The sequence below is a fragment of the Haplochromis burtoni genome, unplaced genomic scaffold, assembly GCF_018398535.1.
Source record: "Haplochromis burtoni strain Fernald_Lab_line unplaced genomic scaffold, NCSU_Asbu1 Contig_736, whole genome shotgun sequence".
In the NCBI taxonomy this organism is placed as follows: Eukaryota; Metazoa; Chordata; class Actinopteri; order Cichliformes; family Cichlidae; genus Haplochromis; species Haplochromis burtoni.
In genome coordinates this window covers 138,477-158,938 of record NW_024583097.1, presented here as the reverse complement: position 1 = coordinate 158,938, position 20,462 = coordinate 138,477, and the positions used below count along the sequence as shown (strand labels likewise).

The window sequence follows — 20,462 nt, the reverse complement described above, 5'->3', positions numbered from 1 at the left end:
AGTTCTCAAATAATCAGCTAAGACAAAAAAATGACACTTGTGTGATAGCAAACCTGAGTTCATTGTCACTATGCAAGAACAGACAAAGCCCAGCAGAAACCTTGAGGAGGATCTTCATCTGCCCCCACCCGGGAAGAGCTTCAGAAAGGAGAGACATCAGAGGCAAGAAGAGGGGTCCCTATTTGCTTCCAACTCTCAACAACACCAACAACCAGGACCAGGGACCACGACCTTCCCCCAAACCCCTGACAGGCCATCACTCTCCTCCCCCTCCCTGTCTCCCTCCTCCCCACACCTGAAATTCACTGAAGAGATGATGGAGCGGGTCAGTGCTTAGATCTACCCCCCGGCCCAATCCCTTTTTGTCCCCCATAAACCCCCCACCAGAGCGGCCAAAGGTTTGTCACCAAGCCCCGCCCTCAACAGTGCAATCAAAGTTACATTGCCCAGTTCCTCCTTACCACCTTCATGCTCTGTCTCCACAGTCTGATGTGTGATGTGTGGAGGGTCTGGGCTGCGAGGATTATGGCAGTGGTGACTTTTCCCAGGAGAAGCTGGGACCCTGTTTACTAGAAGGTTTTAAAAGTTCTGTACTTTTAGGTGACAGAAGGAGACATGTGGCCTGGTCAAAACACAGAGATCTGCACTCTAAAAGATCTTTAAATATAGTAAACATACCTTGTGTGCCACAGACTGCTCCCAAACACGAGGGGACAAGTAATGCCTCTAAAACACTTAAGTTGGCTTTATTAAACGTTAGATCTTTAGCTGGGAAAACATTTTTAATTAATGATTTAATCACTGAGCACAGCCTTGATTTTATGTTTTTAACAGAAACTTGGTTGGACCAAAATAACAGTGGAGCTGTTCTCATCGAGACGACCTCTCCTAACTACAGTTTTATCAGTGAGGCCAGGGCGAGCAGGAGAGGAGGAGGGGTTGCTGTCTTATTTAATGAATCATTTCAATGTAAGCAGCTATCTCCTGGAAGTTTTCAGTCTTTTGAATATGTGGCTTCACAGCTGAAGGCCCCATCCAAAGCTGTGTTTCTTAATGTTTACAGGCCTCCCAAATACAGCACTGACTTTTTTTAATGATCTCAGTGAACTGTGATCTGTGTTGATTTCAACTGTGTAATTATTGTTGGGGATTTTAACATCCATGTGGACAACCCTCAGGACAAAGGGACTAAAGACCAGAGTAACACTTTGGGCTGACTCAGCATGTAACAGAGGCCACACATAATAGAGGACACACTCTTGACCTACTGATCTCCAAGGGCCTGAGCATTTCAAAGGTTACTGTGTCTGATGTGGGCCTGTCTGATCATTATTGTGTTTTCTTTGAAAGTAAAATCTCAGCCCACACAAATATGTCAACAGCAGTGATCACAAAACGGTGTATAACTGAAGACAGTAGTGAGATCTTTAACCAGGTCTTCCCATTAACACCTGACCTGTCCAGGGGTTCAGTCGATGAGCTCGTCAATAGCTTCAATGCTAAAATGTTAAATGTTATGGACACTATTGCTCCCATTGAGGTGAAGGTTTTCTCTGGAAGGAAGAAGTCTCCATGGAGAAACTCCACAATGGTGAAAAATGAAAAAAGAGAGTGTAGGAAAGCTGAGTGCAGATGGAGAAAAACAAACCTCCAGGTTCACTATGACATCATAAAGAGACACTTCGCAATTATAATTTACAACTGAGGAGTGCAAGGAGGTCCTACTTCTCTGACATCATCACCAAAAACAGTCATAATGCTCGGGTCCTATTTGTTATAGTTGACAGGCTAACAAACCCTACTGTGTCAGTGGCAGCTGAACTTCATTCGACCATGGCCTGCAATGACTTTGCCAAATCTTCACAGACAAAATCCAAAAGATTAGACAAGCAATTGGTACATCAACAGCAGATTCAGGATATGTACTGTGTCCACCGAAAAATAGTTTAAACACTATGAAACAGTTTCACCCTATTAACAGCAAAGACCTGGAGGACATCTTAGGTCAACTGAACTCCTCCTCCTGCTGTTTAGATGTCCTGCCAACAAGTTTTTTCAAAAAGGTCTCAAAGACTTTAGAGTCAGACCTGTTACAGATCGTCAACTTTTCTTTAATTCAGGTGTGTTTCCAGAACACTAAAAACTGCTGTAATTAAACCTATACTGAAAAAGGACAATCTTGACAAGACACAAATGAACAACTACAGGCCGATCTCAAATCTCCCATTTTTAAGTAAGATCATTGAAAAAGCAGTTTCTCAACAGCTCAATTACTTCTTAAAACAGAATAATGCTAGATGCCTTCCAGTCAGGTTTTAGACAGAACCACAGCACTGAAACCGCTCTGACCAAAGTGTTTAATGACATATGTCTGAATACAGACAGTGGAAAAATGTCAGTCTTAGTTTTACTGGATCTCAGTGCAGCATTTGATACAGTTGACCACAACATATTACTCAAACGACTGGAGAACTGGGCAGGTCTTTCAGGAACTGTACTAAACTGGTTCAAAACATACTTAGAAAACAGGAAATACTTTGTATCAATAGGTAACTTCACATCTGAGCAGACAAGTATCACATGTGGAGTTCCCCAAGGTTCCATCTTGGGACCCCTTCTGTTTAACATCTACATGCTCCCACTGGCACAGATTATAAACAACAACAAAATAAACTATCACAGCTATGCAGATGACACACAAATATATATCACAATGTCACCAGGAGACCGAGGCCCTGTACAGGCTCTTGGTAAATGCATTGAGGAAATTAATGACTGGTTGTGCCACAATTTTCTCCAGCTAAACAAAAACAAAACTGAGGTAATAGTCTTTGGCGCCAAAGAAAAACGATTACAGGTCACCAGAGAACTTCAATCTATACATCTAAAAACCACAAACCAGGCGAGAAATTTGGGTGTAGTGATGGATGCAGACCTAAACTTAGAAAAACACATTAAGACAATAACAAAGTCAGCTTACTATCACCTCAAGAATATTTCAAGGATAAAAGATCTGATGTCTCAACAGGACCTGGAAAAACTAGTCCATGCATTCATCTTTAGTAGGCTTGATTACTGTAACAGCATCTTTACAGGTCTACCTAAAAAATCAGTCAGACAACTACAGCTCATTCAGAACTCTGCTGCTCGAGTCCTCACTAAGACCAAAAAAGTGGACCACATCAGTCCAGCTCTGAGGTCTTTACACTGGCTGCCTGTCCGTCAGAGGATAGACTTTAAAGTTCTGATGCTGGTCTATAAAGCTCTGAATGGTTTAGGACCAAAATACATCAATGACCTCCTGACCCAGTATGAACCTTCCAGATCCCTCAGGTCATCTGGATCGGTCTTTTATCAGTTCCCAGAGTCAGAACCAGACACGGAGAAGCTGCATTCAGCTTTTATGCTCCTTATATCTGGAACAAACTCCCAGAAAGCCTCAGATCAGCTGAAACACTCAGTTTATTTAAATCCAGGTTGAAGACTCACCTGTTCTCAGCTGCATTTGAATAAAGCACCAAATCCACACTTTTAAGCTTAAATTTCAAAACTTACATTTTAACTACTGATTTTATCTACTGTTCCTTCTTTTTTTTTCTTTTTTTCAATTTTAAATCATGCTTTTTATTTGTTTTTTTAATGTCTCTGTAAAGCACCTTGAATCACCTTGTTGTTGAATTGTGCTACATAAATACACTTGCCTTGCCTTTCTTATGGCATTTCTGGCTGTTGGTCACACATAACAAGCAACATGAAGACACAATTCAAATTTTGGTTGAAATTCTTTTTAACACTTTATAGAATAAAAGGCTAACCAACTAAATCATGTTTCCCCTTTGACATGACAGTTTCGTAATAGACTGTGTGTGTATCCAGCAAACAGTTCACCCACAGCTGCCCAGTGTGGCGCTGTGCAGGCATGTTTGCTAGGACATTAATAATAATTAAAGAAACGCCATACAGGGAGATGTGACTAGTGTGGAGGAGATGGAACCAAATGTTATATTACACTGTCAGAAAAATGAAACTGAAAGAAGGCGACTGATTCAAAGCCTCCATGGTGTTGTAGTTCAAACATTGACCTGACAAACCAAATGTCCATTTGAGACTGGAAAAATATATAAATGCTTGGGGTTTGTGACAAGAAGGACATCCATGTAAAAATGAAATATGTGGTGCAACAAGAGAGCAGCAGAAAGTAGTGTTTTTTTTTTCAGACTTTATACCATTTGCTGGTTGTAATGTACCAGGGAGCACAGGTGGGCCTTACACTGTGAGGCCAAGGATGGTCCCCAGTATGGCAGCCCAGACCTAGAGCGTGGGCATACTGTGAGTACACTGCATAGCGGTACTGTGGACTCCTTTCTGCTTAGTGTGGGCAGCCCGCACTATGTGTTGCCCCTCTGGTGCCCATCTGTCCTGCCTCTCATGCCAGTACAGGGGTCTGCAGTTGGCTTCCCACTGTGGGCTGTGTGGGTTTCCATAAAATCTGAAACTCACACAGGCCCCAACCACCATATTTGCTGGGAACAGAAACACAGTCACAATGAACTCAGGTTTGCTATCACACACTTTTACTGTATAAAATGTGAAGAACAGCAGATCATTTCTTGTTTGCAGCAACCCTCAAAATCACCTTAATGGCATTCGTTAAAATGCACTCCTTTGTAAAATGTGTATCTTCACTACGCTATCATTCGTATTTATAGAACCAAGACAAACTTGTTCAAAAAACACTGACTATAAACTGGAGAGCTGGTACTTTTTTTTTTTGTTTGTTTGTTTTCATACAGTACATGTTTTAAGTGCACAAAAGTCAAAAATCTACTAATCCAGAGTGAAAAGAATACAGGAGCCTTCATTCACTATAGTAACAGGCTAATAATTATTTGGCAAAGAGAACCAAGAAACTCAAAGGCAAATCTGAAAGTCACATGGGAGGACATATTAAAGGCCTGTTTCGGTACAAAAAATAGATATATAAACAATATACAAATACAACATAAACATCTAAGTTTCCATCCCTGTGAGTGTAGTACATATCATTTGTCACAATGACCACTGAAGGCAAATCATAGAGACACAGAGGGTCCTGGTGGCGTTTCTCTGTCTGCGTGCTGGAAGCAGCTTCAGAGCTCAAGACTGCGCTTCAGCTTCAGGATCGTCGTAGATGTAGCTGCCGACACCTCCGGTGTTTACGCCTGAGAAGGGTAGACCAGACGTTTAAATTTAAAGGGTCTGTTCACTCAAAAAACATACATTAACACGAAATAACCATTTGGCTGGTTATGGTTCACTTTGCAAAGGTTTTGGGATTGGTTCCTGAAAAATACAAACATCGACTCCATATAATTGTATCCTTCTTTGCTATAATAACATGGAGCTGGAGTATGATAACACAGACACATTTTCCAAAGTTTTCCAGCCTTGTAAACTAAATAATAAAGACTAACTAGCTGTCCATGTCAATTATAGTATTTACTAGACTTTTTAAATCCTCACACAGTTTTTTTTCTCTTCATATACATTTCACATCGACATAGATATTGGTATTATAGGTCACATTGAATCTGATCCTTCAAGGTCATAAAACAGTGAGTATTTATTTCTACCCTGAAAGCTGACTAATACGACTGCCTCAGATGTATTTATGTCACTAAATTAACATATTTTACAGATTTTTGTGGGACACAGTGGTTTGTGCCATTGTTTTAAAAAACAGTCCAGCACCAGCCTTCCCCGCAGCCCAGTCCCCCCCTCCCATACTCAGATTACATACCTTTTGGTCCAAACAGTACAGCATAGCATGGTTTGTGGCAGTAAGGCTGCCCATCATGCTGAAACACAGAGAAAACCATTCCTCTCAATTCTTCCATATTTGAAAATGTTTTCACTTAGTGTTTCATTCTACCTTAACTCTCAGCAACATTCAGTGTACATGAGATAGAAACAACTACAACATTTATCTGCTTTCTCTTTTTTCTACCAGCTGAAAACCCCAGAACACAGTATGCTAAATATAAACAGCTTCTATTAACTGACATCAATCAAATTCAGCAACAAACACATTTTACACCTCAGCAACATCTCATCATGTGATGGCTGGATTGAATTTTAACACTAGACAGGCTCAGCTTATTTTTAACTCATGTCTGGGGCACAATAACTGGATGGGGATGTGGCCACAGAGATGTTACACCTCACCTTTACTTTAGCGTGACAGACTAAATCCTTTGAATTACAGCTATACAAATTAAAGATGATTACATGAAGATGAATGTCAGTGATGTAGTGGCTCATCCGGTTCACGAGCCATCACGACTCACGTTTACTGATTATAAAATGACAAATGTGATCTTAACCCTCAGAATGCTTTGGGTGTAAAGCCATTAGGTTATCATTTTGTGACTCTTGTGAACAGACAGGCACTGATGTCTCACCATGTTAGAAGTTTATTGATTCTTTGGCTGAATTAACTAAAACATTTTCTTATGTGACTCAAATACTATATGTGTATTTTTGACAATCTACCTGTAGAACATCTAGGACATGACTCTGTCTTTCACCCATGATGACGCCTTGATTAGACCCACAGTTACACACATATAATTACAGTCTCATTGTGTGCATTTTAAAACAGCAAAATGCCATCACTAGCACTGATGTTAAGTTAGTACAATTAAAATAATCTGGAGCCATAAAAACAACCTGAAAAAAAAGAGAAACCCACTAAACATTTTTGGCATAATAATAAATTGAAAAATGGAGATCAGAGATTTATCATAATGTGTAGCTGGAGCTTGTGATAATGTGTCCTTTTCTATCTTGTGACATAATCTAAGTCAGTAAAGAAAACACAATACATGACTGTATGACAGAGAAAAGACGAAGATGTTGTGTGAAAATTAAAATTGTGTTCAACGATTTCACACTCTGAGATCTTTCTTGATTAAACGAATACATTTTGAATATGACTAGAGTAACTGTCTGTGTATCTAATCAAAAACACTAACATTTTTACTAATACTCTGATTTCCAGCTTTGCAAACTGACTCATCTCTCACCTCTGCATGGCTGCCCGGTGCCAGAGTCTTATTGCATCTCTCACAGCGCAGACAAGGCCGGTGCCAGTTCTTCCCGAGAGATGACACCTTCTCAGCTGCACAGACAGAAACACGGACCATGGTAGAGACAGTCATTACACCGAGCAGAGGACTAAAACAGACAGTTTCCAATGCTTATGTAGAAATGTGGGACAAATACATGCTTGTCGCAGAATTTAAATATGAAACAGCATTCTGCTCACCAAAATACACTGTCTTGTTGCATCTGGGGCAGATGTTGGGGCCTCCAGAGAAAGATGAGAAGCTTGCAGCTGCAAAAGTTACAATGAATTAAACAAAAAAACTTAATAGTAACTACATCAGATATTTAGTGATTTAAATAAACGCCATTAGATAGAATTTGTGGTTTACATCATTTTAGTTGTACTGTAAAGCCAGAAGCCTAGAAACTAACTGAAAACAATATTGTTTTAAATAATTATAGGTATGAAGTAAGGTAATTTAATCCTGCCAGTTTTTGCAGCATTAGAGATTGCCTCAGTTCTCTAGTTTGAGATGTAATGATCAATCTGCTGTAGTGAGATCAGCACCTTTGCACCAACAGGAACATGGACTGCACCACTTTCTGAACAAACCATCAAAAAGATAATTAAAGACACATGCGTGTAGACCATCAAAATAAAAATAATAATAATGGCTACAGAAATAAATATGTCTGGGAAAATACACAGGAAAACATAAAATGTTTAAAAATGTCATCATAATAATAATAATAATAATAATAATAATAATAATAATAATAATAATAATAATAATAATAATGATAAAAACATGTAAAATTAAATAAATGAAAACGAAAATGAATTCATGTCAGTGCCCGTAACTGCATTACTTTGCTGTAGGATTAAGGCACTAATTGATATTTTTACTTTAGTCCTTTAGCTTTGATTCTTCATATTTCTGTCCTTAGTTTTCTCCATTAATTCTCACTTTCCCTAAAACAAATCTGGGGCTCATTTATTCCTTTTGTGTTCTTTAGTTTGCTGTTCCAAACCTGAATTAAACTGTATCCTGCCACAGAGGCACTGAGTTTCTCCTCCTTCCATATGACAGTTTTTCTATTTCTGCTCCACATATTTCTCACCCTTCACTGGTCCCCGTGCGGGGGCTTTTTTCTCCTCCTCTGGTTTGGCGTTTGTTTCCAAGGAAACGGCTGCAGGGGCTTCGTTGACAGGATTGTCGTACACGTAGGATCCAGCTCCACCGATGTTTACACCTAAAAACATCAAATGGTAGAATTCATAAATCTAAGTTTTATCAATCTGTGTTCATTGTCTGTATTTGCACATCAGGGAGAAACCCCACCTTTTGGTCCAAAGAGGGTGGCGTAGCATGGCTTGTGGCAATAAGGCTTTCCATCATGCTGCACAGTGTAAAGGGGACAGACAGAGGAAACATCCATTACTTAACACATGAATAGAATAGAACTTTATTAACCCCTGGGGAGGTTCCCTCAGGGAAATTGTGATTCCAGTTGACCTTAAATACAAATAAAAAAAATATCAAGCAGATAGAAATGGACTGAAGCTATACCTGTAACTGTTAATATTATGAACCAGACGGAAAAAAGAAAAAAAAAAAACGGCAGTTATATAAACTGTTGTTTTCAGTCTGTGTGGATTCACATAATCCTCCAAACTTGGACCGCATTTGATGGCATTTGAGTTTGTCTAACCATTTATTTTTATGGTAATAAAAGCCCTTATCTCACTTTTGTTTTTAGACATAAAATAAGCCTCACTGATTCAGTAAAAGTAATGCTCCTTGTCATCTAGACACTGTCATCGTTTATATAAATACTCTGTGGAGTTTTTTCAGTCATCCCAGGAATGTACATTCACACAGGATGTGTTTTTCAGCTAAACTCAATTGAACCTTTCAAGCAAATATGCATGTCAAAGTGGTTCACATGACAAGACCAAAAAAAAAAACTGAAGACTAACAATAAAACCATTCTGAAAGCAGACAAATGTGCACAATAAAGGCCAAAATGAAGCACTGTGAAGAAAATACGGAGATAATGGACAATAAAGTTGCTCTCACTGACTAAATCAATGCATTTTAGCAGCGTACAATGAATACCATTGTCAGCTCATCTGTGATTTTCAGTACATCCCTTCCTTCTTAAAATCTAATTAAAACACAGCAAGAGCCACAAACAGTTTAATCTGATAAGTCTGATGAGTTTTAAATAACAGGCTGCTGAGTTGTTAATTTTATGTACAGCTAATTTTGTACCGAGTTTGTTCTGAACAGACTGAAGAACATCATGCATTGTGAATGATGATGAGCTGTCATATGTGAATATAAATGCATTATAACAATGATTAAAGGGGGACACAGAGTACAAATCTTTGAGCTTATTTAAACATGATTAGGCTAAGCATACTCATTTTCATATTTAACTTGCACTACATGCACATAACCACGATTCAAGTCTATTTTCTTTAATCAACAGTTGAAACTGCCATCTCATCAAAGCACTAAGATGTGTGAAACCCTGTTGTCTCTGAGATTTACGCCTTCTGGTTTATGGTTCTCTACAACAATGTCAGACAATGTTAAACTCCTTAGTAAAGTACAGGCGCTTCCAGGTTTCTCGGAGGAGTGACGCACTGAAGATACACAGGTACTGACTTTCCTGCACAGTACATACGTGTTTTCAAAGACAGCACAGTAACTGTCCAAAAAATCCAGCTACTTTCTGCTGATGTTAAATGATCAGGTTTTTTGGTTGATTTCAAAAAGTCTGTATTTTACCATCAAACCAGGCTTACAGCCTCACAGTGCATGGGACATTATTGTTCGCAGTCACGGTTTATTATGTTGATGCAATGTAGCCTACCAACATAACCTTTGAACATGAAATATTTGCACTTCATAAAACAAAAACAAATCATAACTGCTTAAGGAAAATGAAGCATATACATTCTTCACATCCTGTTACCTCAGCATGGCCTCCCGGATTCAGAGTTTTGTTGCAGCGCTCACATTTTAGACAGAACTTGTGCCAGTCTTTCCCTAAAGATGACACTTTCTCCGCTGTGGGACAGGAAGAGACAAAGATTGTTTGATGTTATATCGTGCTTTTGGTTTATGAAACATAAAATAAATGGACTTAGTCCTGGAATTTCTTATAATATAATGAAGTTAATGAAGTCACAAGTTCGTCACAGCATGCATATATAAGTCTTTGGATCCAAAACGATATCTGGACTAGTTTGCAATAATTCATTGGTAGTGTGTGTATGTGTGTGAGTGGGCGGGGACGCTATAAACAATTTAGATTATTTGAATTTTGGGAAGAACCCACTGCAACCAGAAGACCCACAAAGGAAAAGAAATATGCAATCTCTACTCAGAAGGCTGGATTCAAACCCAGGACCTTCTTGGTGTGAAGCTCTGATCACGGCACTACAGTTCTGCCCCCACTAACACACTAACAAATATTACTTACTTTTAAGTTGGATCAGTTTATAACTCTGGTAAAGTTTGAATTCAAATCTGTGTATAACCTTTTGAGTAATCCTGAAAACTAATAAACAAACTAACAAATCATACAGTACCAATCACATGGCATTCTTGACAGAGGGAATATGTTAATAAAATCTGATTATAAGTGCACTCAATTAATTCTGAGTCATACTTTTACAAAATAAATGCAGTGACTGTTGAGAAAGAGCCATCCTCTATGGGTCAGTGCTTTAGTGCTTAGAAAAGAGCGCTGCCACTGAATGCAGAGAAAGGGGAAAATGTTTTTTTTTCTCTTTCTTTTTGTACTTTATTTGTGCACCAGTGCAAACACTCCTCCACACGCAGGATCCTTTTGCTGCTGCTTTGAACAGAACCCATCTTTTCTATGAGAAAAAGAAACATTTTGTCCTTAAAAAAAAAAAGGTTATTTTGATACAAAAAGTAGCTATTTTTGCCATGAAATCAACCTTCACATATGGGTCCAGCAACCTTTGGAAGAAATGATATGCACTGTTATTAAGGTTTTTGTGGGGGTGTGTGTCAGCATGTGAAGTACAGTAGCAATTATATTTTCTGACACAACCTGAATACACAACATAAGCACTAATGTATTCTGAATTATAACAGCCGAGTGACGGTCGAAGTGACAGACGACATTTAATGGGCACTTATGAGTTCATATCAGCCTGAAGCACATTCTTTCCACTGCTTTCTAAAGGGCAGTGTGGTGACTCAGACATTTCCATTTTTCTTATTTATTCCTTTTTTTAATAGAGCTACTGTCTGTTCTTCCATCCCTTCACATACTAAAGTTACCTTAATCTGAAGGTAAATCTAAATGTGAAGTCTTAAAAAATACCTTTTTTAAAATTTGGCGAGGTCGATCAAACAACTGATCTCTTTCCTGTCTGGATAATGGATGATCTTTGGATAATGTTAGCACAGCAGGGACGTTTGGAGGTTTTCCTCTGTTTCCAGTCTTAATGCTTAAAACCACAGAGTAGTGAATATATACCATATCAAAAACCCACAAAACTGACAACCAACTAGTCCTTTAACATTAAAACTGTGTTTAACGAAGGTGGAACTCATACACACAAAGCAAAAACTGCAGTAACTTTCACACATATATGTGTGACATGTCTAACATGTCTAACATGTCTAAAAGTGGGCATAAAGAGAGAAGAACTAAAACAACTTGTTTCACATGGAGGATGGAGTGAAGGACTTCACCGAGGCCAAGAATAAGATAGTTAACAATCATTTTCAACTTTGAATCCAGCACAGCCACTTTGATTGAGCCCTTTAATGAAAATACTGAATTGGAAATGAATGCAATCCCTTTTAGCATAATGGACACAAATACAAGTTGGAAATCCCAGAAACTAGAGTGCACCTTAATGACACCTGCTGCAAACATAACACATAGTACAGTGTGTTCAAATTACTCTGTTGTCCAAGTCACTTTGCAACCCACTTCCACCCATGCTCTTCCCGTTCATGCTGCTCCTTATTAAGGTATTATCCATGGTCATGTGATACCTGCTCTGCTCTGTACAGGGGGTCTTGCTGTTGCTCTTTCCACCACCAACTTTTAATTTCTGCACATTATGGTAGGACAGAGCTGTACCACACTGTACCACCAAATTACCATAGATGGAAAGAGCTGTCTTCTGTGGACTACAGCGGTCATGACTGAACTGTTTTTTTTTCTACCCAGTTATTTATGTGACTGCAAGGGAAAAATACATACAGTGTGAGTCAAGAGGGAAAACAAATATTACTCTGTTCAGTCAAAAGAAAAACATCATAACCCCCTTTTTAAGACCCGCAGTTTCAGTCACAGAGACTTTTTTGTCTAAAAGACAGGAGGATGGACAGAGGAAGCGAGAAATTCACTGACAGTTGCTTATCTGTTTGTCCTTCTCCCAAAATATCTCAGCTGATACCCTGAGACTGATACAACATGACACTTCCTGTTTAGACTCAATGCCTGGCCTCCCTGTCAGTGTGATATCTGACAGTAAGTCACACCGACACACAGAAATATGCCTGGATGGTGAAGGGCTCCAGTCTGCACAGCATAACATTGGTTTTCTTCTGGGTTCTTACTCAAGGAACTGAATTTACTGAAGAAATCACATTAGCTCAGTTTATTATTTAAAAATCACATTATAGACTCCGTGTCTCGAGCATCATCTTCTTTATGGCTATCGAGAACTTTGCATCCAGAAATCCTAAAGGCTAAACTATCTCTACTGTAATAAAATCCCCTGCAAAACAACAGTATCCACTTCTAGGAGGAATACATTTTTGCAGAACCTCGTTTTTTTTTTAAAGCTTCTAATTTCCTGCAGAGTTTCAAAAGAGAGAGAGAGAGAGCAGCAGTTTGACTGAGCCTGCAGGGTGTGGTTTTGCTGTTGTTTTCCAGAGAAATGGGGAAGGGGAAAGAACAAAAAGAATATTGATCCATAAAACCAATTGGCAAATCAATCAATTATTTACCATGCCATATGGCATTGCACCAAAATGGAAAAAAGAAGAAGCTAAAAATAGATGTTAAATTAACTCCTTAGTATCATAGTACCTCACCCTATTTGACAGTATTGTCTACTATCAAGTGAATATAGTATCCAGTAACCAGGCATTAACATGCTTAAACTCATCCTACCTGCTTCTAAAAGCCAACATAAAAAGGATTTTTCACAAGCTGTCAGAAAACACAGCTGAGGCTATGACTACAGGTCTGTTAATGGCTCCCTGTAATCTTATCCAAAGATAGTGAACCCATCACTGCCTGATATGGGTTGTGTCGATATGCACCAGTTGTCTGTTGGACTCTGAGATTCACCATCTGGGGAATTTTTGGATCAGTTTTAGAGAAAAACTGTCACTTTGATTTCACATCCAATCTGGCAACGTGTCCGTGGTACTCAGCTGTGAATTTCTCTGACATTCTGTTGGACTGCTTTTAGGACCCAGAGTTTTGTATTGTAATGTAGTTACATGCTTATTTTGATATATTCTGTAAAAGACTCTCAAGCTTTAAATCAAATTTGACAGGTTAAAATAGATAAATGAATAAATTTACATGCCTTTACGTGGGTGAAATTATGCCCCATACAGTGACAGAGGATGCCACTGTATAAAGACAAATAATATTCATACTGTATATTTTAAAGTACTTTGACTCAGTGACACGACAGTAACATTTTCACACTGTAAATATAAATATCACTGATGTGGAGATTATGTTGTGACACTTGTATATAATTAGTTTGACTAATACTGGCTTGACTGATCAGCTGTTATTACCCCAACAAAGATAGACAACACGGTAAATGTGTGGTCCAATAAAAAGGATGCAAGAATGTGATCGATGAATATAAAGACAGACTCTATTAGTTAGTTTGCCCACAAGATAACATCACACAAAACCTCAAAGGATTCCAGTTAAAAATCTCTTTGTTCTGTGCAAATGGTAAAGGAAATAATGAGTGATTTAGTGTGAATGCATTTTTAATGTACTACCAATAAATAATTCATATGTGTAAATGAATTCAAAAATCCACCATTCACGATTCTAATCATTGTTTCCACCTAACACATAATAAAAATCATCCAACAGGATGAATGAGTGTCTTAAATAGTTATGTCTCTCTGTGTGTGGGAGACTCGATAAGCCTATTTATGACAAAACAATGCCCATTTTGATCAATGGATGCAAATCTTCTGTAGAGCTCTAAAATCAGTGATGTATCCGCAAATTCTCATTATGTTGTATCCGAGAAAACACGTTATCGATTATAAGTAAAAGTCGATTTAAAGAATACTGCACTGTCAGTCTTTCATATTATAACCACCCCCCGGTTGACTATAACACTCCCACCCAGCGGTCATCGCATCTGTTAGAATTATGATGCTGGGCGGCCTCTGCAGCGGCTGCTCACTCACCGAAATACACCGTTTTCTCGCATTTTGGACATTTTGACGCCATAGTCGGTGTAAAGAGAGGAACAGGATCTTTTTCTGTTGGTCCTTTCTGTCTGTCTGCAGCTCCGGCGGCGCAGACACACCTCAGATGATGCTGACGGCGGCGGTGACTGTGATGAGACTGCGCCTCACATCCACCCTCTGCTTCTTCTCTTTCAATTGTATAACTCCGCCCTCGGGGTGACATCATGCAGCTCGCAACCCACCAGACAAAAATGTACATTTATGCCTCTGCATATCCTGTAAAAGCTTTTTCAAAAAAAAAAAAAAAAAAGCCTCGGCCAAATTATCACATTGCTTTTTACATTATCATCATTTCCAGAGAACATCTGCTGAATGCACTGCTGCCACTCAAATTTCTCAATATAGTACCAGCATCAGCCCAAGGCTCTAGTTACACTTTTAAAAACCAAGAGAGCATTAAAGAAAGTTTTTATTGCACACGTTCTACTCCATTAATTATTGTAAACCCATATGCACATATATACATTGCTGTGCCAGCCTCTGGTTTGGAAATCTGGTTAATCTGATATCCTAGCAAAGTTAGCTCTTCTGCATTAATCAGTGTTGCCTTTTAGTTCTGTTTGTTTCCCCTGTGTGGTTGTTAGGTTACACAGCATAGCTCTGCACAGGGAATGTTAAGTGATGCTCCGCAGCTCCCAAGTATATTACTCCGCATTCTTGGCCCAGAGATACCAGGGAGCTGACAGACAAACGACTTTTACGTGGGGTTAAGAATAAAATGTCAACACTAAATTATTTGACTATTTTAGACAGAAAAGGGCAAAAAATTCAGAGAAATCACCAGGATATGAAAATTGTCCTCACAAAGTGGCAAATTTAGAATATTAAATGTCTCAAAATGACACAACATATTATTATGAAGATATGGAACACTATGCAACATAACCAAAAATAAAACAGAAACAGTAATAAAAACACAGTGTATACAGAAAAAATGTAATAGGATGATATTTCTTTAAATGCTTGGTAAGTCATTGACAGTGTAGTTGTTTCTTTCTCTTAGTTCTACTAAACAAACCAGCTGCTGACAGGCGTTTGATATTTTCCATCTGGACAAAGCTGGACTGAAAGACAGCACAGAGGCACTAATCATGGCAGCACAAGAACAAGCTCTGAGTACAAGATCCATAGAGGCTGGGGTCTATCACACCAGGCAAGACCCCAGGTGCAGGCTGTATAAAGATGCTCCAGAGACAATCCAGCACATAACAGCAGGGTGTAAGTAAATGGTAAATGGCCTGTATTTGGATAGCGGTTTTCTAGTCCCTTAGGACCTCAAAGCGCTTTACACAACCTGTCATCCACCCATTCACACACACATTCACACACTGTAAGATGCTAGCAGGCAAGGCATACATGGAACGCCATAACCAAGTGGCTGGCATAGTGTACAGAAACATCTGTGCTGAGTATAACCTTGAAGTCCTGAGGTCAAAATGGGAGGTGCCCCTAAGAGGGATGGAGAATGACCGAGCTAAGATCCTGTGGGACTTCCAGATACAGACGGACAAAATGGTGGTGGCTAACCAGTCCCAGCCATTCACCACCTGAACCCACCCATCCAAGTTTTTAAATTCAGTTTACTGAAACCCACATAAAATGAATAAAGCATTAGGAGACAGTGAGCAGAGAATATTCAACCAGAAAACTGCATCAGTAAAACTTTTTTTTATTAAGTCTCCTTGGCAGACACGTAGTGTAAACACACATAAACTTTAGCAAAGATGGAAACAGTAGCAGATTTTTTTTGTCTGTGGTTAGTACATTTGGTCTTGAGCCAAATGGGGCCTGGGAATGCACTAATCTTAAAATAAACACCTCCGGATTGAGTCTGTCTGAAACCTTTGGTACAGATATCCACATTAACTATATGTCATTGGTGAAGCAGAGGCTCAGCTCTGAAGCGGCTTCTGTCTCTGATCAACCTAAAAGCCTCTCATATTGCATTTCATGTGTATGAAAGCTACACAAGGACAACCTGATTGTTTTTAGGAGATATAATTTATTTTAAAAGTGTGGGAGTCCTGACTCTGTTTGGACCCTTGCTCAAGTTGTTCAGCTTGCCAAGTGCAATATGGGCAAGGAATAAACACATAAATAAGTACAACAGTATTTTATTAATATAACTACACTAATAGTCTGCAACTACTTGCCAACAAAAAAATAGGCAGCTGTGCATCACTGTTAGCCCTCGTGGCTTCATTTGGCTTTTAAAGGATGATGATTTTGCTTAATGTTTAAATATTAAAATCAAGGTCCAGTTCAGGTAATTTAATTTAGCAAAAATAACACCAAGAAGAGAATAATACAGCACAATACAGAAAGAAAAGAAAAACAAGAAAGAATTAGCTTGTAGCTAATTGCTGTTACGTTGTTAAAAATAAAAGGACTACAATTTGTTTAACTAAGTGATAGAAGATGGGGAAACAGAGATTTTTAGAATGTGTTACTCTACAATTGTGTTATATAAGGGGGTCCAGAAAAAGAAACTAAAAGTTATGATACAGGAATACTGGGTTAAATCACCAGTCAGTGACACTTTGTTACTTTTATGGAGGAAAGTAAATTTAAGATGAGTATTTGTGTTATTTCTCATGGGACACTATTTGAATTTACTTTTGCAGCTCTCTGTTAACATAAACACAAAACACAGTAACCACTGGTGCAAGTGTTGCTATGAAACAATGAAAAACACATTCTGCAATAGCAACATGACTTTAAAGATAGATCATCCAAATACTCTGGATAATATTCTGGAGGAAACAGATATAGTTCACATTGGATCTGCTTCTTTGACGAGATCTGTAAAACAAACAAACAAAAAAAAAAGGATGATGGAGCTGTTAAATCAAAATCTCGAGTTTCCTATTAATTTCCTCCTTCATCTACAGGTGCATCCAGTGAAAACCTGTGACACCTTTTTATCAGTGATCAAAATGTGAAACACGACTTCATCCACAGCTTTTGACACAGTATGCACACTGTGATTTGAAGAGAGTAGGGCCAAATTGCAGTTACAGTAGAGCTTGTTGACATGCAAGTCGAGTCAGCTTGACACAGAAAGTTGTTATTTGCTCGCGCCACAACTTTGAGATCAGTGGTGAAACTGCCTTAAAATCTTGTATTTCCCATCATTCCAAGGATTCAGGTAGACATTATTTGTCAAAAAAAAAAATATTAGATGTGATTTTCTTGGGTTTTTTGTAGTGTATGTATATTGTCCGTTCTATAAACATAAATTGAGACACACAAGTATTTTTAATATCAAGTGCTGAATTTTGCATTTGTAAGCATATACAGAACAATTCTCTCAAGAAGTGGATGCTTTACTAGTGTGACATACCCCAGAATACCATAAATTATACTAGAAAACAAACAAACAAAAAAATCCCAAACACTAACAGGACAGGAAATGGATAGAAAACTGTGATCAGATTCTTTCTTAATTTTGAGAATATTTCAATAATTTTATTATATTTGACTTCCTTGCTTTAACAGATGTAACTGCATTGGTCTAACAGTGAGAAAAGTAGATTTTAATTTAAGTGAGACATTTGGACATTTAGGTAAATGATGCTTTACCCTACTGAAATAACTCTCACCCCTGCTCCCTTGAGCGAGACACTGAAGTCCATCTGTTCCTCTAGAGCTGCCCTGAGGTTGAACTCTGAGTTGTTCTGCTCTTATTTAGATTTTTTGATTATAAAGATGACAGTTTGAATGCTTGAAATGTCTGTGACTGTGGAGTGTTGTAAAACTGAATGATCGAATCAAGTCTCATTGACTGTAATTGTGTTTTAATATTTACCAAACAAGGTTCTGAAGCAGGCATTGACTCTCTCATTTCATTTTCTGAAGTATTTTTAGCAGTTTCACAGGGGTGAGGACCCAGACGCAGGGCACAGAAAACTGGGAACAAGTCCAAAATAGATATTTTTATTCAAGAACATTCAGTGTTCATGTACAAAAAGACAGGCAGCATTGGAAAAGAAAACACAAACAAAGCAAGTAATTAATATATCATTCTAAAACAATACACCCATTTGTACTTACCTTTCATCAAATTTTCATAAAGTCTACATTTGAATTGTATTTTTTTTAAATATTCTTTACTCTCACACTCTTAAACACTACCACAGCTGCCATATGCACATCTAAACATTAAGTTTATGCAATAACAATTGTAATTCCTCAGATCCCCCCTTGTCTTAATGATAGAGCTGTAATACCAAGAATTCTGTTGACTTAAAATCTCTGCATTTTTCATGGATTTCCTTCCTGGCTTCACATAAACTACACTTGCCATAGGTATTTTCTAGTTTTAGCCATACAGTGTTTTTAGGAGTAAACTACTGTACAGTACTTTTCTTCTCATGCACAGTGACACTGCTGATTTTTCTGCAGCAGCTGTATTGTTATCAGATTGTATTGTATATTTAAGCTCTTAATTTTTATTTTATTTATTCTTTTTCAAATTTTAAAGTTTATTAGCTGCACATTTAAAGTAGACTTTTCATGTTTGATTTTGAGGTGACAACATTAAGATGTAAACAATAGAAAGATGTACATGGGAGTCTGTTTCTTGTTGTCTTCCTGACATGAACTGTCTGTAGTTGTCCTGACAAACATCTTGATGTGTAACCTTCTTTGTAACCAGACCACAGTTTGCTTTAACACACTGTCTGTCTGATTTAGTTTCAGCTCCTTTGTCAGTCTGCCCATGTCCAAAGAGTGGTACTATTTCTAAACTCAGTGAAGAGCCATATAATACTGTTGCAGTTATGCTGAGCAATCATCACGCTGCAAAGAGTCTTCATCACCATCTCTAAACAGTGAAAAAAGACTGTTTCCCAGATGCTGCTGTTGTCAAAAATGAAAGAGATATTTTACCAGCAAATTAATTACGTTTTTACCAGTTTGTGTCTCATATTTGGTTTAAATTTTAAAATAATGTGTGCTGTATCTCTCATTACGGGCGATCGATCGTGGCTCAAGAGTTGGGAGTTCGCCTTGTAATCGGAAGGTTGCCGGTTCGAGCCCCGGCTTGGACAGTCTCGGTTGTTGTGTCCTTGGGCAAGACACTTCACCCGTTGCCTACTGGTGGTGGTCAGAGGGCCCGGTGGCGCCAGTGTCCGGCAGCCTCGCCTCTGTCAGTGCGCCCCAGGGCGGCTGTGGCTACACTGTAGCTTGCCATCACCAGTGTGTGAATGGGTGGATGACTGGATATGTAGAGCGCTTTGGGGTCCTTAGGGACTAGTAAAGCACTTTATAAATACAGGCCATTTACCATTACATGTAATTTTCAAAATCATTAAATGGAAAAATATATAAAGAAATAAATACACTGGATTCACCGGAATGTGATGATAGTGCATTCTCTCTTTCCCACATAGCAGACAGGTCTGGCCCATATCTGGTGTCAAGCCGGCACTGCTGGCTGACTTCTGGCATGGTAAGCGGTACGTCATCCAGATATAGGCCAGGCCTGGCGTAGATGGCACTGTTTATGTGATGGCATGCAATATCTGGCCCGATTATGGTTTGGTTTATGTGGCCCAGGCTCATAGAAAACAGGTCTTCCCTGGATCCGGCATCAAGCTGGCACTTCTGGCTGACTGGTGTGATGGTAGGGTGTATGTTAACCAGATGTGGGCCAGGTCTGGCAATGATGGCACTATTTATGTTCCTATGTTCCTATTTTAGGAACATAGGAACATGGGAACATATAGTATTGCAACAAATATTGCAGCCAGCGTTTCAAACGCAGGTTTGACAGGTTTGTGAGTGTACACTTTATCCAAAACCTAGTGAGGGTTTACTTACAGTTAAGACTGGGTGGCTGTAGCT

General features: G+C 38.7%; 1 protein-coding gene across 1 annotated transcript; it reads right to left on the bottom strand.

Annotated features, from left to right (window-relative positions):
* Nucleotides 1-3,613: 3,613 nt before the first annotated feature.
* LOC102307219 (cysteine-rich protein 2) lies at nt 3,614-14,761 on the bottom strand. The gene is made up of 8 exons (XM_005950688.3): nt 14,553-14,761; nt 10,072-10,166; nt 8,430-8,487; nt 8,209-8,340; nt 7,307-7,375; nt 7,065-7,159; nt 5,780-5,837; nt 3,614-5,201 (listed from the first exon to the last, which is right to left on the bottom strand). The coding sequence occupies exons 1-8, from the start codon at nt 14,593-14,595 to the stop codon at nt 5,137-5,139; spliced, it is 615 nt and encodes a 204-aa protein (XP_005950750.1). The 5' UTR covers nt 14,596-14,761; the 3' UTR covers nt 3,614-5,136.
* Between the last annotated feature and the right edge of the window lie 5,701 nt (nt 14,762-20,462).

Bases quoted from the DNA above. Each gene is read 5' to 3' on its own strand.
- LOC102307219 (XM_005950688.3), bottom strand. From the start codon at position 14,595: ATGGCGTCAAAATGTCCAAAATGCGAGAAAACGGTGTATTTCG. The intron at 10,167-14,552 runs GTGAGTGAGCAG...CCTGTCCCACAG, and splicing joins CGAGAAAACGGTGTATTTCG to CGGAGAAAGTGTCATCTTTA. The intron at 7,376-8,208 runs GTGAGAAATATG...TAACTTTTGCAG, and splicing joins CGCACGGGGACCAGTGAAGG to CTGCAAGCTTCTCATCTTTC.